The following is a 19711-nucleotide window of genomic DNA, read 5'->3' as shown; positions in this document are numbered from 1 at the left end:
AATGCACAGGAGGCTAATTGCCAGATTAATTCACACCTTTCCAATCTCAAACAATAGGAATGATGGAGTCTCCCTCTATTCAAAACAGAGTGTGCTAGGCCCGCAATAGCTGGTAATGTCATGACGTCATGAAATAATTGCGTCACGAGGAAGGAAACAATGGGAATCATGGTAACTGTGGTTGCGGTGCGTCGTGAAAGCAGGATCGGCAAGCGCGGCCCGTATGGAATGCGACAAACTGTACCGGAACCAGAATTGTCATGGGTCTGCACAAATTTTTTCAGATTCGATGGACATGATGGATATATGAAATTTGTTTACACTTTATACATACGTAACCATTACACTCACTACGTTGTGCGAGTTACTATAGAAATGCACCCAAAAACACTTCTCGTTACAAGCGTCAGGCGACCAAACACATTGATATAAAGACTACTAGGTCTACAGGGAATCTCATACGCCCTAGTGAGTCGATCGGGAACCAATCTATCAATGGTCTGCCCGTGGCTTCTAATGCGCATGCGTGAACCGAGTAAGCCGAGTTATCCGAGTTAACTGTTTTATATGAGAATGCCAACACTTGGATTGAACTCGGGATCAAGTGATGTCATCGAATCGAACTCGTGTTACGTGACGTCACCAGATTCGCTAAGGAGATTTTCAAACAAATCAGAAAATCGGAGCATAAAAACGCTTCAAAGTCATCGAAATGATCCGAAAAGTCTTTTGCGACGTACACTAGATGGGATTGTGTTTGGTGGTATAGGGGTGATAGATTTGGTTTATTTAGCTGTTTTGGAGAACACTCGCAATACTGTTTGTAAAATGTGAACAGAAAGAAAGAAACCAGAACATGAGTGATATCAATATGGTCACCAGACTGTGAGTCTGGTGACCATAATTAGAGGGGATACTGGGGATGGCGCGGTAGGGGACAGCTTAAAGTTGGGAGTGGAAAAAAGCATTGATCATCTCAAGAGTTGAACCCATAAGCTCCTGAATACGATCCCAATGCTCGAACCTCTGATCTCCCCTCCGGTGTCCCCAACCCTCCCCTACTGCACTCACATGACAAACCACTAAAGTCAATATTCTCTTTGATATCAGAAGATCAGTGGCAAAGTGGTTAATCCAAATGGCTCACAATCAGGAAACCATGGGTTTGACTCTCAAACGGATCACCGCAGTTATGTCTTTGTGTCCTTGAGCGAGACACTCAACCCTCGTCGTTCAAATGGAACCAAGGCTCTGTCTACCTTTTACCTTTGCCAGAGCCAGCATAAGACTCCACCAAGTGAGAAACATTCATTTCAATAAACCAAACTGGCACCAAACCGTAGTGGCATGTAAAAATACTTATCCTGGGTTGGAGGAGAATACTCCCTGGAGAAGAAGGCCTTAAAGTCCCCTGCTAAAGGAGAGTTGTATTCCGAGCTGTCCCTGGAGGACCACACCTCCAAATGCAAACACCTGACAAAGTAGAATTTTCTCGAAGAAAGATGCTCACCCTGCCTTTGAGGAAAATACTCCCTGGAGGAGAATACTAGGCAGCCGGCAGTGAAAGGGTTACCAATAAAGCAATGATGAACGCCAACAAGACTTTCAACAAAATAGAAACCAGACAGAAAACCAACCAACAGAAAACAGACTTCGAACAAAAAAACGTTTTATTTGATTCATTTCTAAAAACATCCCCATCCACATCTTTTTAACTAAGTATCTTTCAAACTTTTACTGAGGCAGGTTTGCGCAACACTCAGTCTAATTCAACACGTTTTATTTTCGTTCCCTCCGGGTGCACTGGTTTCCTCCTACAAAACAAATTGCCCAAATACCGTTTCAGTGTGGGTTTAAATAAACAAATGCAACGATTCCAGTCTATTCAGACATTTCGTACAATTGGTACTTTTTCAATGAATGACTTTACAAATTTGGTCAACCAGGTTAAATACTATTGCGAACAGAGAATGTAGTTTACGCTACGTCTTAACAAAAGTCAGCCGCGATACCCCAACGTGTTCAGGTTTGTTGTTGTTTATATGCGATTTCATTGGTTGAGGTTTGTGGGGGGCGTGGCTTCCTAGAAATTTAGTGCCAAATACCGTTTCAGAGCAAATGAGCAGTCTTATTAAAGGGACAACCTGGGAATTACCTGGCCAGGAGGATAATGTGCCAGCTTGACACCATGCGTCACCACTGGTAGTATTACACTGATGCCGTTCTCTGATTTTCACCAGTGTTGGAAGGCAGTTCTGGGCATGGCTTGCGAATTTCAAACAGGCCTAAATTTACACCCCGTTCTTGTGCATTTGTTATTGGACTTCAATGACTTTTTAATTATCCTGTTTGGAGAAATCACGCTCCTGCTGGAAGCCATTTTTGTAATGAAAAAACCAACATATCTCATACCCAAGTTGTCCCTTTAACATGTTTAAGGACATAGTTTGTCAGCGCCCGTGTTCTCCATTTAACTTTGAACATCGATGTCAATCAAGTGATGCATGCAACCGGACAGTCATAACGATTTCCACCTTTTTGGCAACGCATATAGTCACGGCAGACACTTTTCTCCATAAAACTCTTCAGCAGAATTCCAACCAATCAGACCCGACCTAACTCATTTCTGAATTACTTCAGCCAATCACACAAGTCCTCACAAAATTGATAACTGTCTCACTTGTCCACGTTTGAATAGTCTTCTAACAAGTTTCCTAAATGGTCGTTATGTGATTTGAATGTCTTTTTTCGATTGCCACCTTTTCGTTTTCGTTTCTGTACTGGAGCCTGAAACAGAGGAAGACATTATCAGTAATGGAAGGGGTGGGTTAAAGAGACGACTTGGACCTGGTAATCACCTGGCCAGGAGGATAATACCTCTGTCTGCCACCATGTGCCACCACTGGTAGTATCGTACTGAAGCTGATCTCTTATAATGATTTTTGCGGACGGACACCACCTGGTTAGACTGTGCACTCCAACTAAGTGATGGTAGCGAGCACGAGAGAAGGACACTCAAATCATAACACCAGCTTTGGCGGTGGATCTATAGGAGGCAGCCCCTCCCACTGGCCGGCTGTGGAAAGGCTTACTACCTCCCACAGCGCATAGAAACCAGTGACATCACCTACAAAATAGAACAGTGAGCAGTGACGGACACTCTGACCATAACACCAGCTTTGGCTGTGGATCAATAGGAGGCAGCCCCTCCCACTGGCCGGCTGTGGAAAGGCTAACTACCTCCCACAGCGCATAGAAACCAGTGAGATCAACTACAAAATAGAACTGTCAAGTTGCGAGAGTGAGCAGTGAGTGTGGGTGTACATTTTCATCAATGACTGTGGGTGACACAAATTTCTCGGAACAGCCTTGCGGCATACACATCATTACATAACAATACATTAGGGCTGTTCCATCAGTTATACACCACCCATTGAAGCTACCGCAACCTTTGCCACAGGATGCAGTTCATACCTTGGAACAGCCTTGCGGCATACACATACCATTACATAACAATACATCAGGGCTGTTCCATCAGTTATGCACCACCCATTGGAACTTACTGCAGTTTTTGCTCCGACGTCTTGCATGGTAGTGATTCCCCGCTGGTCCAGGTACTCATCTATCTTATTTTCATCTACCCCATCTACGGACACGCCTCGCCATAATTTTATAAATTCTGAATAAAAAGCAGAACATTTTGAAAGGGCATTGTAGTCTTGTAGTGAAAGGCCTACACTGTTGTCTTCATTGTATTTTATAGTGCCACAAGTAAAACTTCTCAAATGAAACGGCCAGGGGCCATTGTGCTCACCGTAAGTATTTTTAGTAGACAGTTACAGAAAGTGCTACAGTATGACAATGGTGAATATATTTTTAACTTTGACCTCAGTGACCCCGACAGGTAGGTCATATGCAAACCAGGGTGATATGTGATGTAGACACATCCACCTGACCATAACAATTTCATCACTCGTTACACTACAGCAATCGGCAAAAAACGATTTCCAAAATGGCCGCCTGATTAAATCTATGGCACCAAATAAATCAAAAAATGAAGAAAATGTAAGATAGAACTCAGAAAAGAAAAAAGGAAAAGATGAAAAATAAAAATATTTTTGGCTGTCCTTGACCGGGGTTTGAACTCACGACCTTTGGATTGCCACAATACGAGGAAAAACCCACAAAACATGCAATTTCGGCCATATTTGAGTTCCGATCTGGCTGAAACTTGGCATACAAATAGTGGCTTCTTAGATGCATCATTACACAAAATTAAAACTCTTTACATTGAACAACGACAAAACGTACCAAGAACGGTAAAGTTTTCAACTTTGACCTCTGTGAACTTGAAAGGTGGGTCAAATCAAAAACCCGTAAGATATTTGATGTATCCTTGCTCGGAGTACCTACCATGAAACTTTTATCAAAAACAAATCAGTAATAAGCGAGAAATCACACTTTTTGAGTTTTGAGTTTGGGCCCCCTGGTGGCCAAGTCAATAATCAGACCGAACCAAAATTCAGTGTAAAAGGTCAACTGACCTAGGGGGTCATTTGTTCAAAGTTTCAAGTTCATTACTGTTGCGGTTGAGAAACGTGCCATAGTTACACTCAAACGACAAATTTACGCCATTTGACCTCTGCGACCTTAAAAAGTAGGTCAAATCCAAAAAATTGTGCAACATCTGAGGTAACCTTGCTAGGGGTCCCTGCCATAAAAATTTCATCAAAAACAATTTGCTAATAAGCAGGCTATTGCACTTCTTACTTTTTCTGTTTTGGCCCCCTGGTGGCAAAGTCAAGAATCAGATCAGGCTGAAATTCAGCACCAGAGGTTATATGATATAGGGGGTTATATGTACCAAGTTTCAAGCTCATAGCTTTGGTGGTTGAGAAACGAAACTAGATGACAACCTCTACTGTAGTTGGAAAAAACAAGCAAACAAACTGTACTTGATATCAGACTCATAGTACTTTGAAAACCCAAAGCTTTCCTATGCAAATGAGAACCACTGAGCAATTAGAGTGTCCTTACCCTCGTCAACTGTGAAGTCAAAGCTCTTATCGTTGTAGAAGAGGATTTCTTTTTTATCGGCGGGTCGCATGATTTTGGTGATTTGGCTGCCCAATTGCTGTAGAAAGTAAGATTGAACAGGCTTTCAATTCATGAGAAATTGTGATAGAAAGTAAGACTGAACAGGCTTTCAATTCATTAGAAATTGTGATAGAAAGTAAGACTGAACAGGCTTTCAATTCATGACAAATTGTGGTAGAAAGTAAGATTGAACAGGCTTTCAATTCATGAGTAATTGTGGAAAAAAGTAAGATTGAACAGGCTTTCAATTCATGAGCAATTGGGGTAGAAAGTAAGATTGAACAGGCTTTCAATTCATGAGAAATTGTGGTAGAAAGTAATATTATGACAAATTGTGGTAGAAAGTAAGATTGAACAGGCTTTCAATTCATGAGTAATTGTGGTAGAAAGTAAGATTGAACAGGCTTTCAATTCATGAGAAATTGTGGTAGAAAGTAAGACTGAACAGAATTCAGACAGATTTATCGAAGCGCAAGATCAAGTGAAGTTTAGACAATCCAAAGTAGAACCTCTCTATTAAGGACACCCTCAGGACTGACAAGTAGAGAAGTGTCAAGATTAGAGAGGTCAAATTGAATGGAAACTCCCAATTTGGCACCAAAGCTAGTGTCCTTGATAGAGAGGTGTCCTGATTAGAGAGGTCAAATTGAATGGAAACAACCAATTTGGGACCAAAGCTAGTGTCCTTAATAGAGAGTTCTTCAGATTAGAGAGGTCAAATGGAATGGAAACAACCAATTTGGGACCAAAGCTAGTGTCCTTAATAGAGAGTTCTTCAGATTAGAGGTCAAATTGAATGGAAACAATCAATTTAGGACCAAAGTGTGCTGAGCCAGGAATGTTAGTTCTGTTGGAGAATCTTCTAGTATCCCTCTAAAGTATTTGCATTGTAGTTGTGCTGCATAAAGTTAGATGGCAGCACAATCTAGTTCTTCTCATTCTCTCCTTTATTCCAACTTACGTAATTCAAGGCCTTCTCAGGGCTTGACCCCTATCGCTCAATGCCAGTCCATTTATACCTTATGCCAAGAGCTGCTATCATACATTTCAAACCACTATATTTGCAGTTCTTCCTTCCTTTACCCCACCACGGCCACACATGACCAGTCCCATCGGTCACAGTTCCTTGAGAAGGGGATGAAACCCGGGCCTTATTGCGGGGTAGGAAGCAGTGTTGACCACACCGTTCCTTGAGAAGGGGATCAAACCCGGGCCTTATTGCAGGGTAGGAAGCAGTGTTGACCACACAGTTCCTTGAGAAGGGGATCAAACCCGGGCCTTATTGCAGGGTAGAAAGCAGTGTTGACCACACAGTTTCTTGAGAAGGGGATCAAACCCGGGCCTTATTGCAGGGTAGGAAGCAGTGTTGACCACACAGTTCCTTGAGAAGGGGATCAAACCCGGGCCTTATTGCAGGGTAGGAAGCAGTGTTGACCACAAAGTTCCTTGAGAAGGGGATCAAACCCGGGCCTTATTGCAGAGTAGGAAGCAGTGTTGACAACACAGTTCCTTGAGAAGGGGATCAAACCCGGGCCTTATTGCAGGGTAGGAAGCAGTGTTGACCACACAGTTCCTTGAGAAGGGGATCAAACCCGGACCTTATTGCAGGGTAGGAAGCAGTGTTGACCACACAGTTCCTTGAGAAGGGGATCAAACCCGGGCCTTATTGCAGGGTAGGAAGCAGTGTTGACCACACAGTTCCTTGAGAAGGGGATCAAACCCGGGCCTTATTGCGGGGTAGGAAGCAGTGTTGACCACACAGTTCCTTGAGAAGGGGATCAAACCCGGGCCTTATTGCGGGGTAGGAAGCAGTGTTGACCACACAGTTCCTTGAGAAGGGGATCAAACCCAGGCCTTATTGCGGGGTAGGAAGCAGTGTTGACCACACAGTTCCTTGAGAAGGGGATCAAACCCAGGCCTTATTGCAGGGTAGGAAGCAGTGTTGACCACACAGTTCCTTGAGAAGGGGATCAAACCCAGGCCTTATTGCAGGGTAGGAAGCAGTGTTGACCACAAAGTTCCTTGAGAAGGGGATCAAACCCGGGCCTTATTGCAGGGTAGGAAGCAGTGTTGACCACACAGTTCCTTGAGAAGGGGATCAAACCCAGGCCTTATTGGAGGGTAGGAAGCAGTGTTGACCACACAGTTTCTTGAGATGGGGATCAAACCCGGGCCTTATAGCAGGGTAGGAAGCAGTGTTGACCACACAGTTCCTTCAGAAGGGGATCAAACCCGGGCCTTATTGCAGGGTAGGAAGCAGTGTTGACCACACAGTTTCTTGAGATGGGGATCAAACCCGGGCCTTATTGCAGGGTAGGAAGCAGTGTTGACCACACAGTTCCTTGAGAAGGGGATCAAACCCGGGCCTTATTGCAGGGTAGGAAGCAGTGTTGACCACACAGTTTCTTGAGATGGGGATCAAACCCGGGCCTTATAGCAGGGTACGAAGCAGTGTTGACCACACAGTTCCTTAAGAAGGGGATCAAACCCGGATCTATTGCAGGGTAGTAAGCAGTGTTGACCACACAGTTCCTTGAGAAGGGGATCAAACCCGGGCCTTATTGCAGGGTAGGAAGCAGTGTTGACCACACAGTTCCTTGAGAAGGGGATCAAACCCGGGCCTTATTGCGGGGTAGGAAGCAGTGTTGACCACACAGTTCCTTGAGAAGGGGATCAAACCCGGGCCTTATTGCGGGGTAGGAAGCAGTGTTGACCACACAGTTCCTTGAGAAGGGGATTAAACCCAGGCCTTATTGCGGGGTAGGAAGCAGTGTTGACCACACAGTTCCTTGAGAAGGGGATCAAACCCGGGCCTTAGTGCGGGGTAGGAAGCAGTGTTGACCACACAGTTCCTTGAGAAGGGGATCAAACCCGGGCCTTATTGCAGGGTAGGAAGCAGTGTTGACCACACAGTTTCTTGAGATGGGGATCAAACCCGGGCCTTATAGCAGGGTAGGAAGCAGTGTTGACCACACAGTTCCTTCAGAAGGGGATCAAACCCGGATCTATTGCAGGGTAGTAAGCAGTGTTGACCACACAGTTCCTTGAGAAGGGGATCAAACCCGGGCCTTATTGCAGGGTAGGAAGCAGTGTTGACCACACAGTTCCTTGAGAAGGGGATCAAACCCGGATCTATTGCAGGGTAGGAAGCAGTGTTGACCACACAGTTCCTTGAGAAGGGGATCAAACCCGGGCCTTATTCCAGGGTAGGAAGCAGTGTTGACCACACAGTTCCTTGAGAAGGGGATCAAACCAGGGCCTTATTGCGGAGTAGGAAGCAGTGTTGACCACACAGTTCCTTGAGAAGGGGATCAAACCTGGGCCTTATTGCAGGGTAGGAAGCAGTGTTGACCACACAGTTCCTTGAGAAGGGGATCAAACCAGGGCCTTATTGCGGAGTAGGAAGCAGTGTTGACCACACTGTTCCTTGAGAAGGGGATCAAACCCGGGCCTTATTGCAGGGTAGGAAGCAGTGTTGACCACACAGTTCCTTGATAAGGGGATCAAACCCGGGCCTTATTGCAGGGTAGGAAGCCGTGTTGACCACACAGTTCCTTGAGAAGGGGATCAAACCCGGGCCTTATTGCAGGGTAGGAAGCCGTGTTGACCACACAGTTCCTTGAGAAGGGGATCAAACCCGGGTCTTATTGCAGGGTAGGAAGCCATGTTGACCACACAGTTCCTTGAGAAGGGGATCAAACCCGGGCCTTATTGCAGGGTAGGAAACAGTGTTGACCACACAGTTCCTTGAGAAGGGGATCAAACCCGGGCCTTATTGCAGGGTAGGAAGCCGTGTTGACCACACTGTTCCTTGAGAAGGGGATCAAACCCGGGCCTTATTGCAGGGTAGGAAGCAGTGTTGACCACACAGTTCCTTGAGAAGGGGATCAAACCCGGGCCTTATTGCAGGGTAGGAAGCAGTGTTGACCACACAGTTCCTTGAGAAGGGGATCAAACCCGGGCCTTATTGCAGGGTAGGAAGCCGTGTTGACCACACTTTTCCTTGAGAAGGGGATCAAACCCGGGCCTTATTGCAGGGTAGGAAGCAGTGTTGACCACACAGTTCCTTGAGAAGAGGATCAAACCCGGGCCTTATTGCAGGGTAGGAAGCAGTGTTGACCACACAGTTCCTTGAGAAGGGGATCAAACCCGGGCCTTATTGCAGGGTAGGAAGCAGTGTTGACCACACTGTTCCTTGAGAAGGGGATCAAACCTGGGCCTTATTTCAGGGGCTCCACCAATTATTGCCTCCTTCATATTCAGGATGAACAAACATACATTTTAACTTGTTGGTGTATAGCGATACAAAAACATACCCGAGTGTTATGAAGTACTCTGAATAACTGAGAACATGATCAATGGAATCTTCACTTGGGTGTATAGCACGGTATGCTTGAACTCCGTGATTTAATAGAGCATTCGAATTAAGGTTGGTGGCATTCGGGTGCAGCATGAGCCTGTAGAGAAGTTTGCAAAAAAAAACTGAATTTGTAATATTGCAATGGACATCAATGGAAGATGCTAGGTTGGTGTCTATTGCAGCATAAACTTGTTAGAGAGTTTCTTAACCCTATAACACCTGGAGGCGCCCGGTGACAACCGCCGTCGATCTCACTGGAGAAAAAAACATGATTTCCAGGTAAAATAAAGTCGGGGCCAAGGGGAATAAGCCCTTGCGCTGGCTCTAGGTGTTATAGCGTTAAAGAGGACACTCGTGTCAGCTCGGCGCCTACCTGAATAACTCGCCCACATTTCGGCACAGCCTCTTCGACGTCGTCCATCAAAACACCGCCCAATCCTTTCAGGTCATTTCGCTCCAGCAATCGCATTAACCCCCTCCGGTCTCGGATGTTATACTTCGGGCGGAAGACAAACTTATTGTCATCCACGACGTTGATCTTGGGATTGTTGACGAGGGCCTACAAGGGTTATGAGACATTAGAGAGGTTCAGATTTTGATCAGCAAACAAGGTGGCACTTTATATTCCAGGTCCCTGTCTGACTTTATCAAGACTTCGAAGTACAGTAGAACCTCTCTATTAAGGACACTAACGGAACTGACAAGTGATGTCCTTAATAGAGAGGTATCCTGATTGTTGACGAGGGCCTACAAGGGTTACGAGACATTAGAGAGGTTCAGATTTTGATAAGCAAACAAGGTGGCACTTTCTATTCCAGGTCCCTGTCTGACTTTTTCAAGACTACGAAGTACAGTAGAACCTCTCTATTAAGGACACCAACGGGACTGACAAGTGATGTCCTAAATAGAGAGGTGTCCTGATTGTTGACGAGGGCCTACAAGGGTTACGAGACATTCGAGAGGTTCATATTTTGATCAGCAAACGAGGTGGCACTTTACATTCCAGGTCCCTATCTGACCTTTTCACGACACCGGTGTACAGTAGAACCTCTCTATTAAGGACACCAACGGGACTGACAAGTGATGTCCTTAATAGAGAGGTGTCCTGATTAGAGAGGTCAATTTGAATGGAAACAACCAATTTGGGACCAAAACTAGTGTCCTTAATACTAATAGAGAGGTTGTCCTTAATAGAGAGGTTATCCTTAATAGAGAGGTTATCTTTAATAGAGAGGTGTCCGCTAAGGGAGGTTCCACTGTAATAGCTTCAGTTTTTTCCTGGTGAAAAGAGATTCACCATGCGCATGCACAGTGGTAAGTGGAGCCAAAACTCTTCCATTATGTTGCTGAAAATTTTGGAACGTAATGATGATAGATACATAATCTGATTGATGCTAAGTGAGATATCGATATCAACGCTAATTAACCATTTATTCTTCCAAATATTGCAAAATGACAACTTGGACATGTTCTCAAAATATCAACATTTTTTGAAAATTTTCTTGATGACATGGAAGACAATGTCAGTCTGAGTACTGAACCAAGATTTGGGGTGAAAACATCAAAGTCTAGTTGATTGAGAGGAAATATCGTTTTCGTGGTGTTTTGAAGAATTACTGCCAAACCAGTATTGATATAAACATTTCGCTTTAACATCTATCAGATCATGTATCTATCATCAATATCCCGCATTTTCAGCGTTATATCACGCACAGTTTGCGGATGCAGATCACTTTAAAAATACCTTGTACCCAGGTCTTACAGGCTTTTCAGTCCTATACTACATTCATGCTCATGGATGGTCATCTGGCCCAGAATCATATTTTGGGTGCTGGATTCGAAAGGCTCTTGATACCAGTATGGGGCCATCCATTAAGTACAGTAGAACCTCTCTATTAAGGACACCTTCGGGACTGGCAAGTGCTGGCCTTAATAGAGAGGTGTCCTGATCAGAGAGGTCAAATTGAATAGAAACTACCAAATTGGGACCAAAACTAGTGTCCTTAATAGAGAGGTGTCCGCTAAGGGAGGTTCCACTGTATGTACGCATCAAACTTGGGATTTTGAGACCCCTCCCCTTGTACACACAATTTGGACAAAATTTACAGCTGTACGCATTTTCCCCAAAATTCCTAAACCGTCTCCCCGCTCAGTACGTACATACTCAATGGATGGCCCGTATCCTCATGAGATGCAGAAGATGACCCAAGGGAGGGGTGGTGTGCAGGGTGAGGGTGACCTTACATTGGTTGGTCTCAACAAGAATTTCATCAAATATCAGTATATTGGTCTTGCCCTGATGGTACCAGGGATAAAGTGAGTTTGGAGGAGGGTGAACAGTGGGAGGAAACAACCTACCTCGGTCAATAGCCATATTTCATCAAATATCAGTATATTGGTCTTGTCCTGATGGTACCGGAGATAAAGTGAGTTTTGAGGAGGGTGAACAGTGGGAGGAAACCTACCTCGGTCGATAGCCATATTTCATCAAATATCAGTATATTGGTCTTACCCTGATGGTACCAGGGATAAAGTGAGTTTGGAGGAGGGTGAAGAGTGGGAGGAAACCTACCTCGGTCGATAGCCATATTTCATCAAATATCAGTATAATGGTCTTGCCCTGATGGTACCAGGGATAAAGTGAGTTTTGAGGAGGGTGAACAGTGGGAGGAAATAACCTACCTCGGTTGACAGCCATATTTCATCAAATATCAGTATATTGGTCTTACCCTGATGGTACCAGGGATAAAGTGAGTTTGGAGGAGGGTGAACAGTGGGAGGAAACTTACCTCGGTCGATAGCCATATTTCATCAAATATCAGTATAATGGTCTTGCCCTGATGGTACCAGGGATAAAGTGAGTTTGGAGGAGGGTGAACAGTGGGAGGAAACAACCTACCTCGGTCCATAGCCATATTTCATCAAATATCAGTATAATGGTCTTGCCCTGATGGTACCAGGGATAAAGTGAGTTTGGAGGAGGGTGAACAGTGGGAGGAAACAACCTACCTCGGTCAATAGCCATATTTCATCAAATATCAGTATATTGGTCTTGTCCTGATGGTACCGGAGATAAAGTGAGTTTTGAGGAGGGTGAACAGTGGGAGGAAATAACCTACCTCGGTTGATAGCCATATTTCATCAAATATCAGTATATTGGTCTTACCCTGATGGTACCAGGGATAAAGTGAGTTTGGAGGAGGGTGAACAGTGAGAGGAAACAACCTACCTCGGTCGATAGCCATATTTCATCAAATATCAGTATAATGGTCTTGCCCTGATGGTACCAGGGATAAAGTGAGTTTGGAGGAGGGTGAAGAGTGGGAGGAAACCTACCTCGGTCGATAGCCATATTTCATCAAATATCAGTATAATGGTCTTACCCTGATGGTACCAGGGATAAAGTGAGTTTGGAGGAGGGTGAACAGTGGGAGGAAACAACCTACCTCGGTCCATAGCCATATTTCATCAAATATCAGTATATTGGTCTTGCCCTGATGGTACCAGGGATAAAGTGAGTTTGGAGGAGGGTGAACAGTGGGAGGAAACAACCTACCTCGGTCCATAGCCATATTTCATCAAATATCAGTATATTGGTCTTGTCCTGATGGTACCAGGGATAAAGTGAGTTTGGAGGAGGGTGAACAGTGGGAGGAAACTTACCTCGGTCGATAGCCATATTTCATCAAATATCAGTATATTGGTCTTGTCCTGATGGTACCAGGGATAAAGTGAGTTTGGAGGAGGGTGAACAGTGGGAGGAAACTTACCTCGGTCGATAGCCATATTTCATCAAATATCAGTATATTGGTCTTGCCCTGATGGTACCAGGGATAAAGTGAGTTTGGAGGAGGGTGAACAGTGGGAGGAAACTTACCTCGGTCGATAGCCATATTTCATCAAATATCAGTATATTGGTCTTGTCCTGATGGTACCAGGGATAAATCAATCAACAATCAACAATGTCTTATAGAGCGCCAAACTCCAGGTAAACCTGCTCAAGGCGCTACCTCCCCACCAAGAAATGCTTCCTCGAACAGCCAGGATTTTAGGAGTCGTTTAAAAGCAAGCAGCGCGTCCGCCCCCTGATGTGCTCCGATAAAGTGAGTTTGGAGGAGGGTGAACAGTGGGAGGAAACAACCTACCTCGGTCGATAGCCATATTTTATCAAATATCAGTATATTGGTCTTGCCCTGATGGTACCAGGGATAAAGTGAGTTTGGAGGAGGGTGAACAGTGGGAGGAAACAACCTACCTCGGTCGATAGCCATATTTCATCAAATATCAGTATATTGGTCTTGCCCTGATGGTACCGGGGATAAAGTGAGTTTGGAGGAGGGTGAACAGTGGGAGGAAACGACCTACCTCGGTCCATAGCCATATTTCATCAAATATCAGTATATTGGTCTTGCCCTGATGGTACCGGGGATAAAGTGAGTTTGGAGGAGGGTGAACAGTGGGAGGAAACAACCTACCTCGGTCAATAGCCATATTTCATCAAATATCAGTATATTGGTCTTGCCCTGATGGTACCAGGGATAAAGTGAGTTTGGAGGAGGGTGAACAGTGGGAGGAAACAACCTACCTCGGTCGATAGCCATTGTTTATGCCGTGCTCCGACATCAAGTTGATTTGTTTCGTCAAGAATGTCATCAATTGATAATGGATAAGTGTCTCCCTGTTGATGCCGTTGCTGAAATATTAAAAGCGGACGATACACGAGTTTGACAATGCAATCTCTAGGAACGTTTCAATAAGTTAGGAATGAATCACTGAGAAAAACAACTCATATCGGGTAGGCCTATGTTTCATCAGTGTCGACGCTGGCGTCATCAGGGCAAACTCTGCTGATTCAAAATCCTGAATTCCCGGCATTGAGTGCCAAGTCAGGTTCCAAGTCGTCTGGTATTCCTGAATTCCGATAATTCTGGTAATGTTTGACACAGCACTATAACATTCCTCGCACAAGCGTGAATAGTTTTGATGTACGATGAGATTGGAGGGACACCTATTAAGGACTTTGTGTAGCTTTTTCTAACCTACCTAGCTGCTGCTGATTGATTTCTTTAAAGGACAACTTCTATTTTCCGATGGAGAGGAAAATGAGATATTCTTCAAAAATCGAGTTAATTTTATGATTGAAGAAGTCACCTGAAGTTCTATTGGCCTATATGAGCCTATCAGATGGGGATTTCTTTTTCATTGTGAGCAAATTCGAACATGAGAGGGGCAGAAACAGGGTGAGTGCAGCCCAAAATCGCATCACAATATCCAATTTGATGGAATCCAATATCCCTTCTTCTATCCTTCCCCTTCCAGGGCGTTTGCTCTGCACTTGGAGGTGATTTTCTCCACGGAGTATTCCTCCTCCAAGGCAGGATAAGCGTTTATGCGTGCCAGTATGGTTAGGTGCCAGTTGGGTTTATTGGTCTAGTGACTACGACTTCGGCAAGGCCTAGTGACTCCAGACTTCGGCCGGAGGGAGTGTCACAACTGCCTTCGTCCAGCAATGTGTAAAACTAAAACCCTCGGTGAAAAAGTGTAAATCAGCAAGGGAAATGTCATTGTTGGGTCTTCTGATGATTTCGGCACAATTTTAAAGACATTTTCTGGAGTCAAAGTGTAAAATGGCCCTAACTAAGTGTAAACAGGCCTGTGTGTGAGATTTCCCCCAAATGTGTAAGGTTAGGCAGCCCTGTAGAGTCCACGCAAGCTACTCATGTTTCTCACTTGGTGGAGTCTGTAACCTGCCCTGGCATAGACACCAGATTCAAGGAACCTCGGTTTTACATCTCATTCAAAGGACTGTGGAGAGCCGGTAATTTTCGTTCCTTGAAAGCCACACCGGTTCATCCAGAAATACACTCCTGGGTTCTCGCCGGGATCGACCGGGGCCTTTTGAGTGGTAGTCGGAGTTCACCACTCAGCTATAAGGCTCCTTTATTCAAATTTGCACATACTTGATTATTTTACTTAAGCGGCAAAACACTTTTCGGTACTTTTGTCCTGGTGGAAAAAACAGTCAACGAAACCAAGTGATTAGTATTCTTATCTTACCTTCATATATTTAACTATTTTTGCCAATATTCCAAACTTAAACTGTGAACTTCCTTGCATTGCCTTGTAGTTAAAATCGGCTGAAATGAATAAAACAGTAAACTCACTGAAAGGCTCAACTCATAAACATTTTTAGCTGCAATTAGACCAAAACTAAAACAGCCACTCAAAAACTTTTCTGTTTTCGGCCAACGAGCAAAGCTATGAAAATCATTAGGCTTAAACTTTCATGCAAACTTGGCCTTCAAAATTCTTTCACAGCCTTCGAGTCTGTTTGAATCTTGATGTTCTGGTTGAACTGGTTAACACTTGGACGCGGCCATCATACTGACCATTATGCCCTCGGTCTTTTGGCCAAAGGAGGGAAGTCCACGCCAGCTACTCATGTTTCTCACTTGGTGGGGACTTTTACTTGCCCTGGCGTAAATACCAGATACTAGGAGCTTTGGCTTCAAGGAATTGATACTGAACTGGAGGTATTGGTTGTCTCACCGAAACCGCGAGGGTGGAGCTAAAATGTAGACCAAAACCATAGCCAATATTTAAGCTCCATCCGAGCGGTTTTTGTGAGACAATCAATACCGACAGTGAGGTATCAATTTCTATTCTAAAACATATCAAATGAAATATCAAATGATAAAGGCTACATTATCCATTATGATAACGAAATATTCTCACTCGGGTGTTTTGTCAAGTCTTATTCGAATGACTGTGAAGAGTCAGGAATATTAGTTCCTTAAATCTACAACGGTTCATCGAGAACACAAATCCTGGGTTCCGAATCTGGGCCGAATTTCGTGGTAACCCGCAGTACTTTTATCAACCACTAGGCTATGAGGCTTTCAAACAGGTGTCTGCGATGGATCTGCCAAGTGTTCTGGCCAAGGATAATCTCTAATGAAGCTCTCCGATCCGTCAGCTGACGCAGATCTAGAGTTCTAACGTTGCCGACGTAATCGGATGCTGCAGACTTTGATGGCTTAGACATGTCCTCTGGATGAATCCAAGCAGCATACCAAAGACTGCCCTGCATTTGAGCCCCCCAGGGAAAGAACAAACGAGGCTGGCCCAAAGTCAAATGGAGTAGGACTATGTCAGTGGAGCTGAAACTGATGGGGCTGACCTGGGACGAGGCACAACGGGCAGCAAGAGACTGAAAAGGCTGGAGGTTGTCTTGTGGCCTTATGTGCCACGAGGGACGAAGAGCCTCAAGTAAGTATGAGGCTGTCAAGGGTAGGTGCTTACCAGGAGGACTATGTCAAAGGAGCTGAAACTGATGGGGCTGACATGGGACGAGGCACAACGGGCAGCAAGAGACTGAAAAGGCTGGAGGTTGTGTTGTGGCCTTATGTGCCAATAGGGACGAAGAGCCCTAAGTAAGTATGAGGCTGTCAAGGGTAGGGTGCTTACCTTTAGGTTTTGGCGCTGGCCGTGCCTTCTTCGTGCTGCGATCATTTTCAGTTCTTTTCTGGGCCTTTCTCTTTTCGACTGATGGTTGTGCTAGCGCCCTCTTTTTGAAAGCTTCTCTCTCCTTCAGCAATGCTGGATCCATCTAGAAAAAGAATGTGGTGAAATCAAAAGATAAGACGAACATTGGGTTGACAGTTGTGGCCAGGAACCCCAACTTGCCCAAAATTATTATCGAGATCTGAATACGCTTCAGATCGGATGACATATCAAAAACAACAGATTACAACTGAGATGTTTCAATACCAGTTCCCATGCCAAAGACTCAATAAACGGTTTGCGCAAATAAATTTCTGTGAAAAGTGCTTTTCAAAATGGCAGAAATTTATTATTTATTATTTTTCAAACTTACACTGTCTGTGAATCACAGGCAGTGTAAGTTTACCATGTGTTTTACAGTTTATCTAGTACTGACGTACCGGTGCAAGAAATAGCCGCCGGCTTCATTTGACATTTCATTGTTTTAATGCAGCTATCAAGTTTATGCCCGGACCCCCCTCCTCAGGCACTCGACGTTAACTCGCCAGTCCAGCAAATCCCTGAGGTTGGGAACCAGTCATAGATTCACCTGTCTCATGGAAATCACCAGGAGCGGATTCACCTCCTGTCATAACAATTCACCTTTGGGACTCACTTTTCTCTGAAAAGCGAGTGGAGACTCACCCCAAACTAGTCAAGCCTATACTTTTCCTAAGACAATGTAAACAGGGTCGAAAACGTCAATATAATGGCCGAATATTGTAATTTGATGCAAATTAAAAAGTGCTGAAACAATATAAGATTAAGAATGCAAAGCTTAATATCATCAAGTTTAAGGCCAAAATAGTTTGACCTCTCAGTCTCAGGTGAAAATAGGTGGATTTTGTTGACAATTAATATTGATCATCAAGTTTTAGGCCAAAAAAGTTTGACCTCTCTCAGGTGAAAATAGTTGGATTTTGTTGACAATTAATATTGATCATCAAGTTTTAGGCCAAAATAGTTTGACCTCTCTCAGGTGAAAATAGTTGGATTTTGTTGACAGTTAATATCATCAAGTTTTAGGCCAAAATAGTTGAACCTCTCTCACGTGAAAATAGTTGGATTTTGTTGACAATTAGGCCTTATATCATCAAGTTTTAGGCCAAAATTGTTTGACATCTCTCGGGTGAAAATAGTTGGATTTTGTTGACAATTAATATTGATCATCAACCAGATGGTCATTATCGTGATGATGTTGCAGATGATTTGTTGCTTGGTGAAAACGAATTGTCAGACTCCGATAATGATGATGATAACTTAAATTTTGACGACAACTTGGAATTGTAAAACAGTTGTAGTGCAAAGTAGTGAATAAGTAAATGTTGTTAATGGCATCGGTTATGTAAGTGTTAGTTACTTTACCCCCCAAGTTAAACTTTTGGGCAAAAATCTCACATCCCCTCCCTGATTCAAATGCCACTTTTTTTAGGGTTTACCCTGTAAAAAGCTTGTAACGACATTCATTTTCCATGAAAAGCACGGGTCCACCTAATGTGCGTCCAGAACTCTGTTTGCGCGTCCGGAGCGCGTCCGGAAGAGAAAGTGCGCGTCCGGAACAATTTCCTATGTAAATATGAACCTATTGTTGCATTCGATGGCTTAAATAGCATTTTAATTCCATGTAGAGAAAATAAAATTGAAAAAAATCTTTTTGGTGACTTGTATTTTACAATTTTCAGCGAGGTGGTTAATTACTAATGCCATACTCATATCCTAACTTCCTTACGCGCCTTCTCCTGTTGTGGTCGTCTAAGTCGGTATGAGTTTGTCTTTGCGTGCCGTGGGATAAGGGGCAATAGCAATTATTGTGAAGCCAATTTGCGCTTTTAGGGGGGAGGGGAGGGGATCGAGGGGGGCGGGGGAAGGGGGTCAACAAAATTCATTCCATGTGCTGAGACACCAGATACCAGTCTAATCCATTACAACACGGCTACTATCGAAATTCTGCAACTGCAACAACAATTTGTTGAGGAGAAACGTCAGTAAACTGGGATTTGATGGCTGTGTAACACCCAAATCACCCCGCTGAAAATTGTAAAATACAAAGTCACCAAGGAGATTTTTTCCAATTTTATTTTCTCTACATGGAATTAAAATGCTATTTAAGCCATCTAATGCAACATTAGGTTCATATTTACATAGGAAATTGTTCCGGACGCGCACTTTCTCTTCCGGACGCGCTCCGGACGCACAAATTGTTCCGGACGCGCATTAGGTAGACCGAAAAGCACTGGCCAGTGATGGTGTGTCTTGGATGGACTTTCTGCATGTCGGATTTCAAGCTATTAAAACTTTCTGAGTACTTGATGAAAGTGATCATAGTCAATAGGTATCAATGCCGACATGTGCAGTAGGCTCAAGTTGTCATTATTAGCCCATTCATGCTTCTCAAAAGGAATGTAGGCCCTGCACAACCCATCTGGGCCTAAAATGCATATTATAATGACCTATTATGGACTTAGAAAATTTTAGACCAGCACCAGTTAACTAAGTACTCACTGTATATTCGGCATAAGTCATTAGTAGTGTATACCTTTATACCTTTATGAATACAATTAAACAATTTTCAGTAGAATCTGACCAATAATAACGACAAAACTAGCGGAAGTGCGGAGGAAATTTTATAAACAAATCCAACTCCGAAAAAACCGGATGCACTTGTGCACCATCTGTCGGCTTTCACTGCGAGCGCCTCCCAGAATTTTTTAT

At 44.0% G+C, this 19711-nt stretch overlaps 1 protein-coding gene across 3 annotated transcripts; it reads right to left on the bottom strand.

Moving 5' to 3' along the window:
• Positions 1 to 1652: 1652 nt before the first annotated feature.
• Positions 1653 to 19651, bottom strand: LOC135499002 (transcription initiation factor IIE subunit beta-like). Of its 3 annotated transcripts, none has more exons than XM_064789595.1 (8): positions 19502 to 19651; positions 16925 to 17066; positions 15515 to 15594; positions 14043 to 14150; positions 9831 to 10016; positions 5038 to 5134; positions 3564 to 3679; positions 1653 to 2787 (listed from the first exon to the last, which is right to left on the bottom strand). In XM_064789595.1, the coding sequence occupies exons 1-8, from the start codon at positions 19520 to 19522 to the stop codon at positions 2677 to 2679; spliced, it is 861 nt and encodes a 286-aa protein (XP_064645665.1). In that variant the 5' UTR covers positions 19523 to 19651; the 3' UTR covers positions 1653 to 2676. The 3 variants fall into 3 exon arrangements, with proteins under 3 accessions (XP_064645665.1, XP_064645666.1, XP_064645668.1); XM_064789596.1 differs by having other exon boundaries at positions 19544 to 19651; XM_064789598.1 differs by lacking the exon at positions 19502 to 19651 and adding an exon at positions 17401 to 17833.
• Between the last annotated feature and the right edge of the window lie 60 nt (positions 19652 to 19711).

Source organism: Lineus longissimus, chromosome 14, assembly GCF_910592395.1.
Source record: "Lineus longissimus chromosome 14, tnLinLong1.2, whole genome shotgun sequence".
Taxonomy (NCBI): domain Eukaryota; kingdom Metazoa; phylum Nemertea; class Pilidiophora; order Heteronemertea; family Lineidae; genus Lineus; species Lineus longissimus.
Note: the sequence above shows the minus strand (reverse complement) of the source record. Positions and strands in the feature narration are given on the sequence as shown.

Coding starts and splice junctions, on each gene's coding strand:
- LOC135499002 (XM_064789595.1), bottom strand. CDS start 19,522: ATGACTTATGCCGAATATACA. Junction 14,151..15,514: donor AAATAGTTAAATATATGAAG/GTAAGATAAGAA, acceptor TTAATATTTCAG/CAACGGCATCAACAGGGAGA. Junction 10,017..14,042: donor AACAATGGCTATCGACCGAG/GTAGGTTGTTTC, acceptor TAACCCTTGTAG/GCCCTCGTCAACAATCCCAA.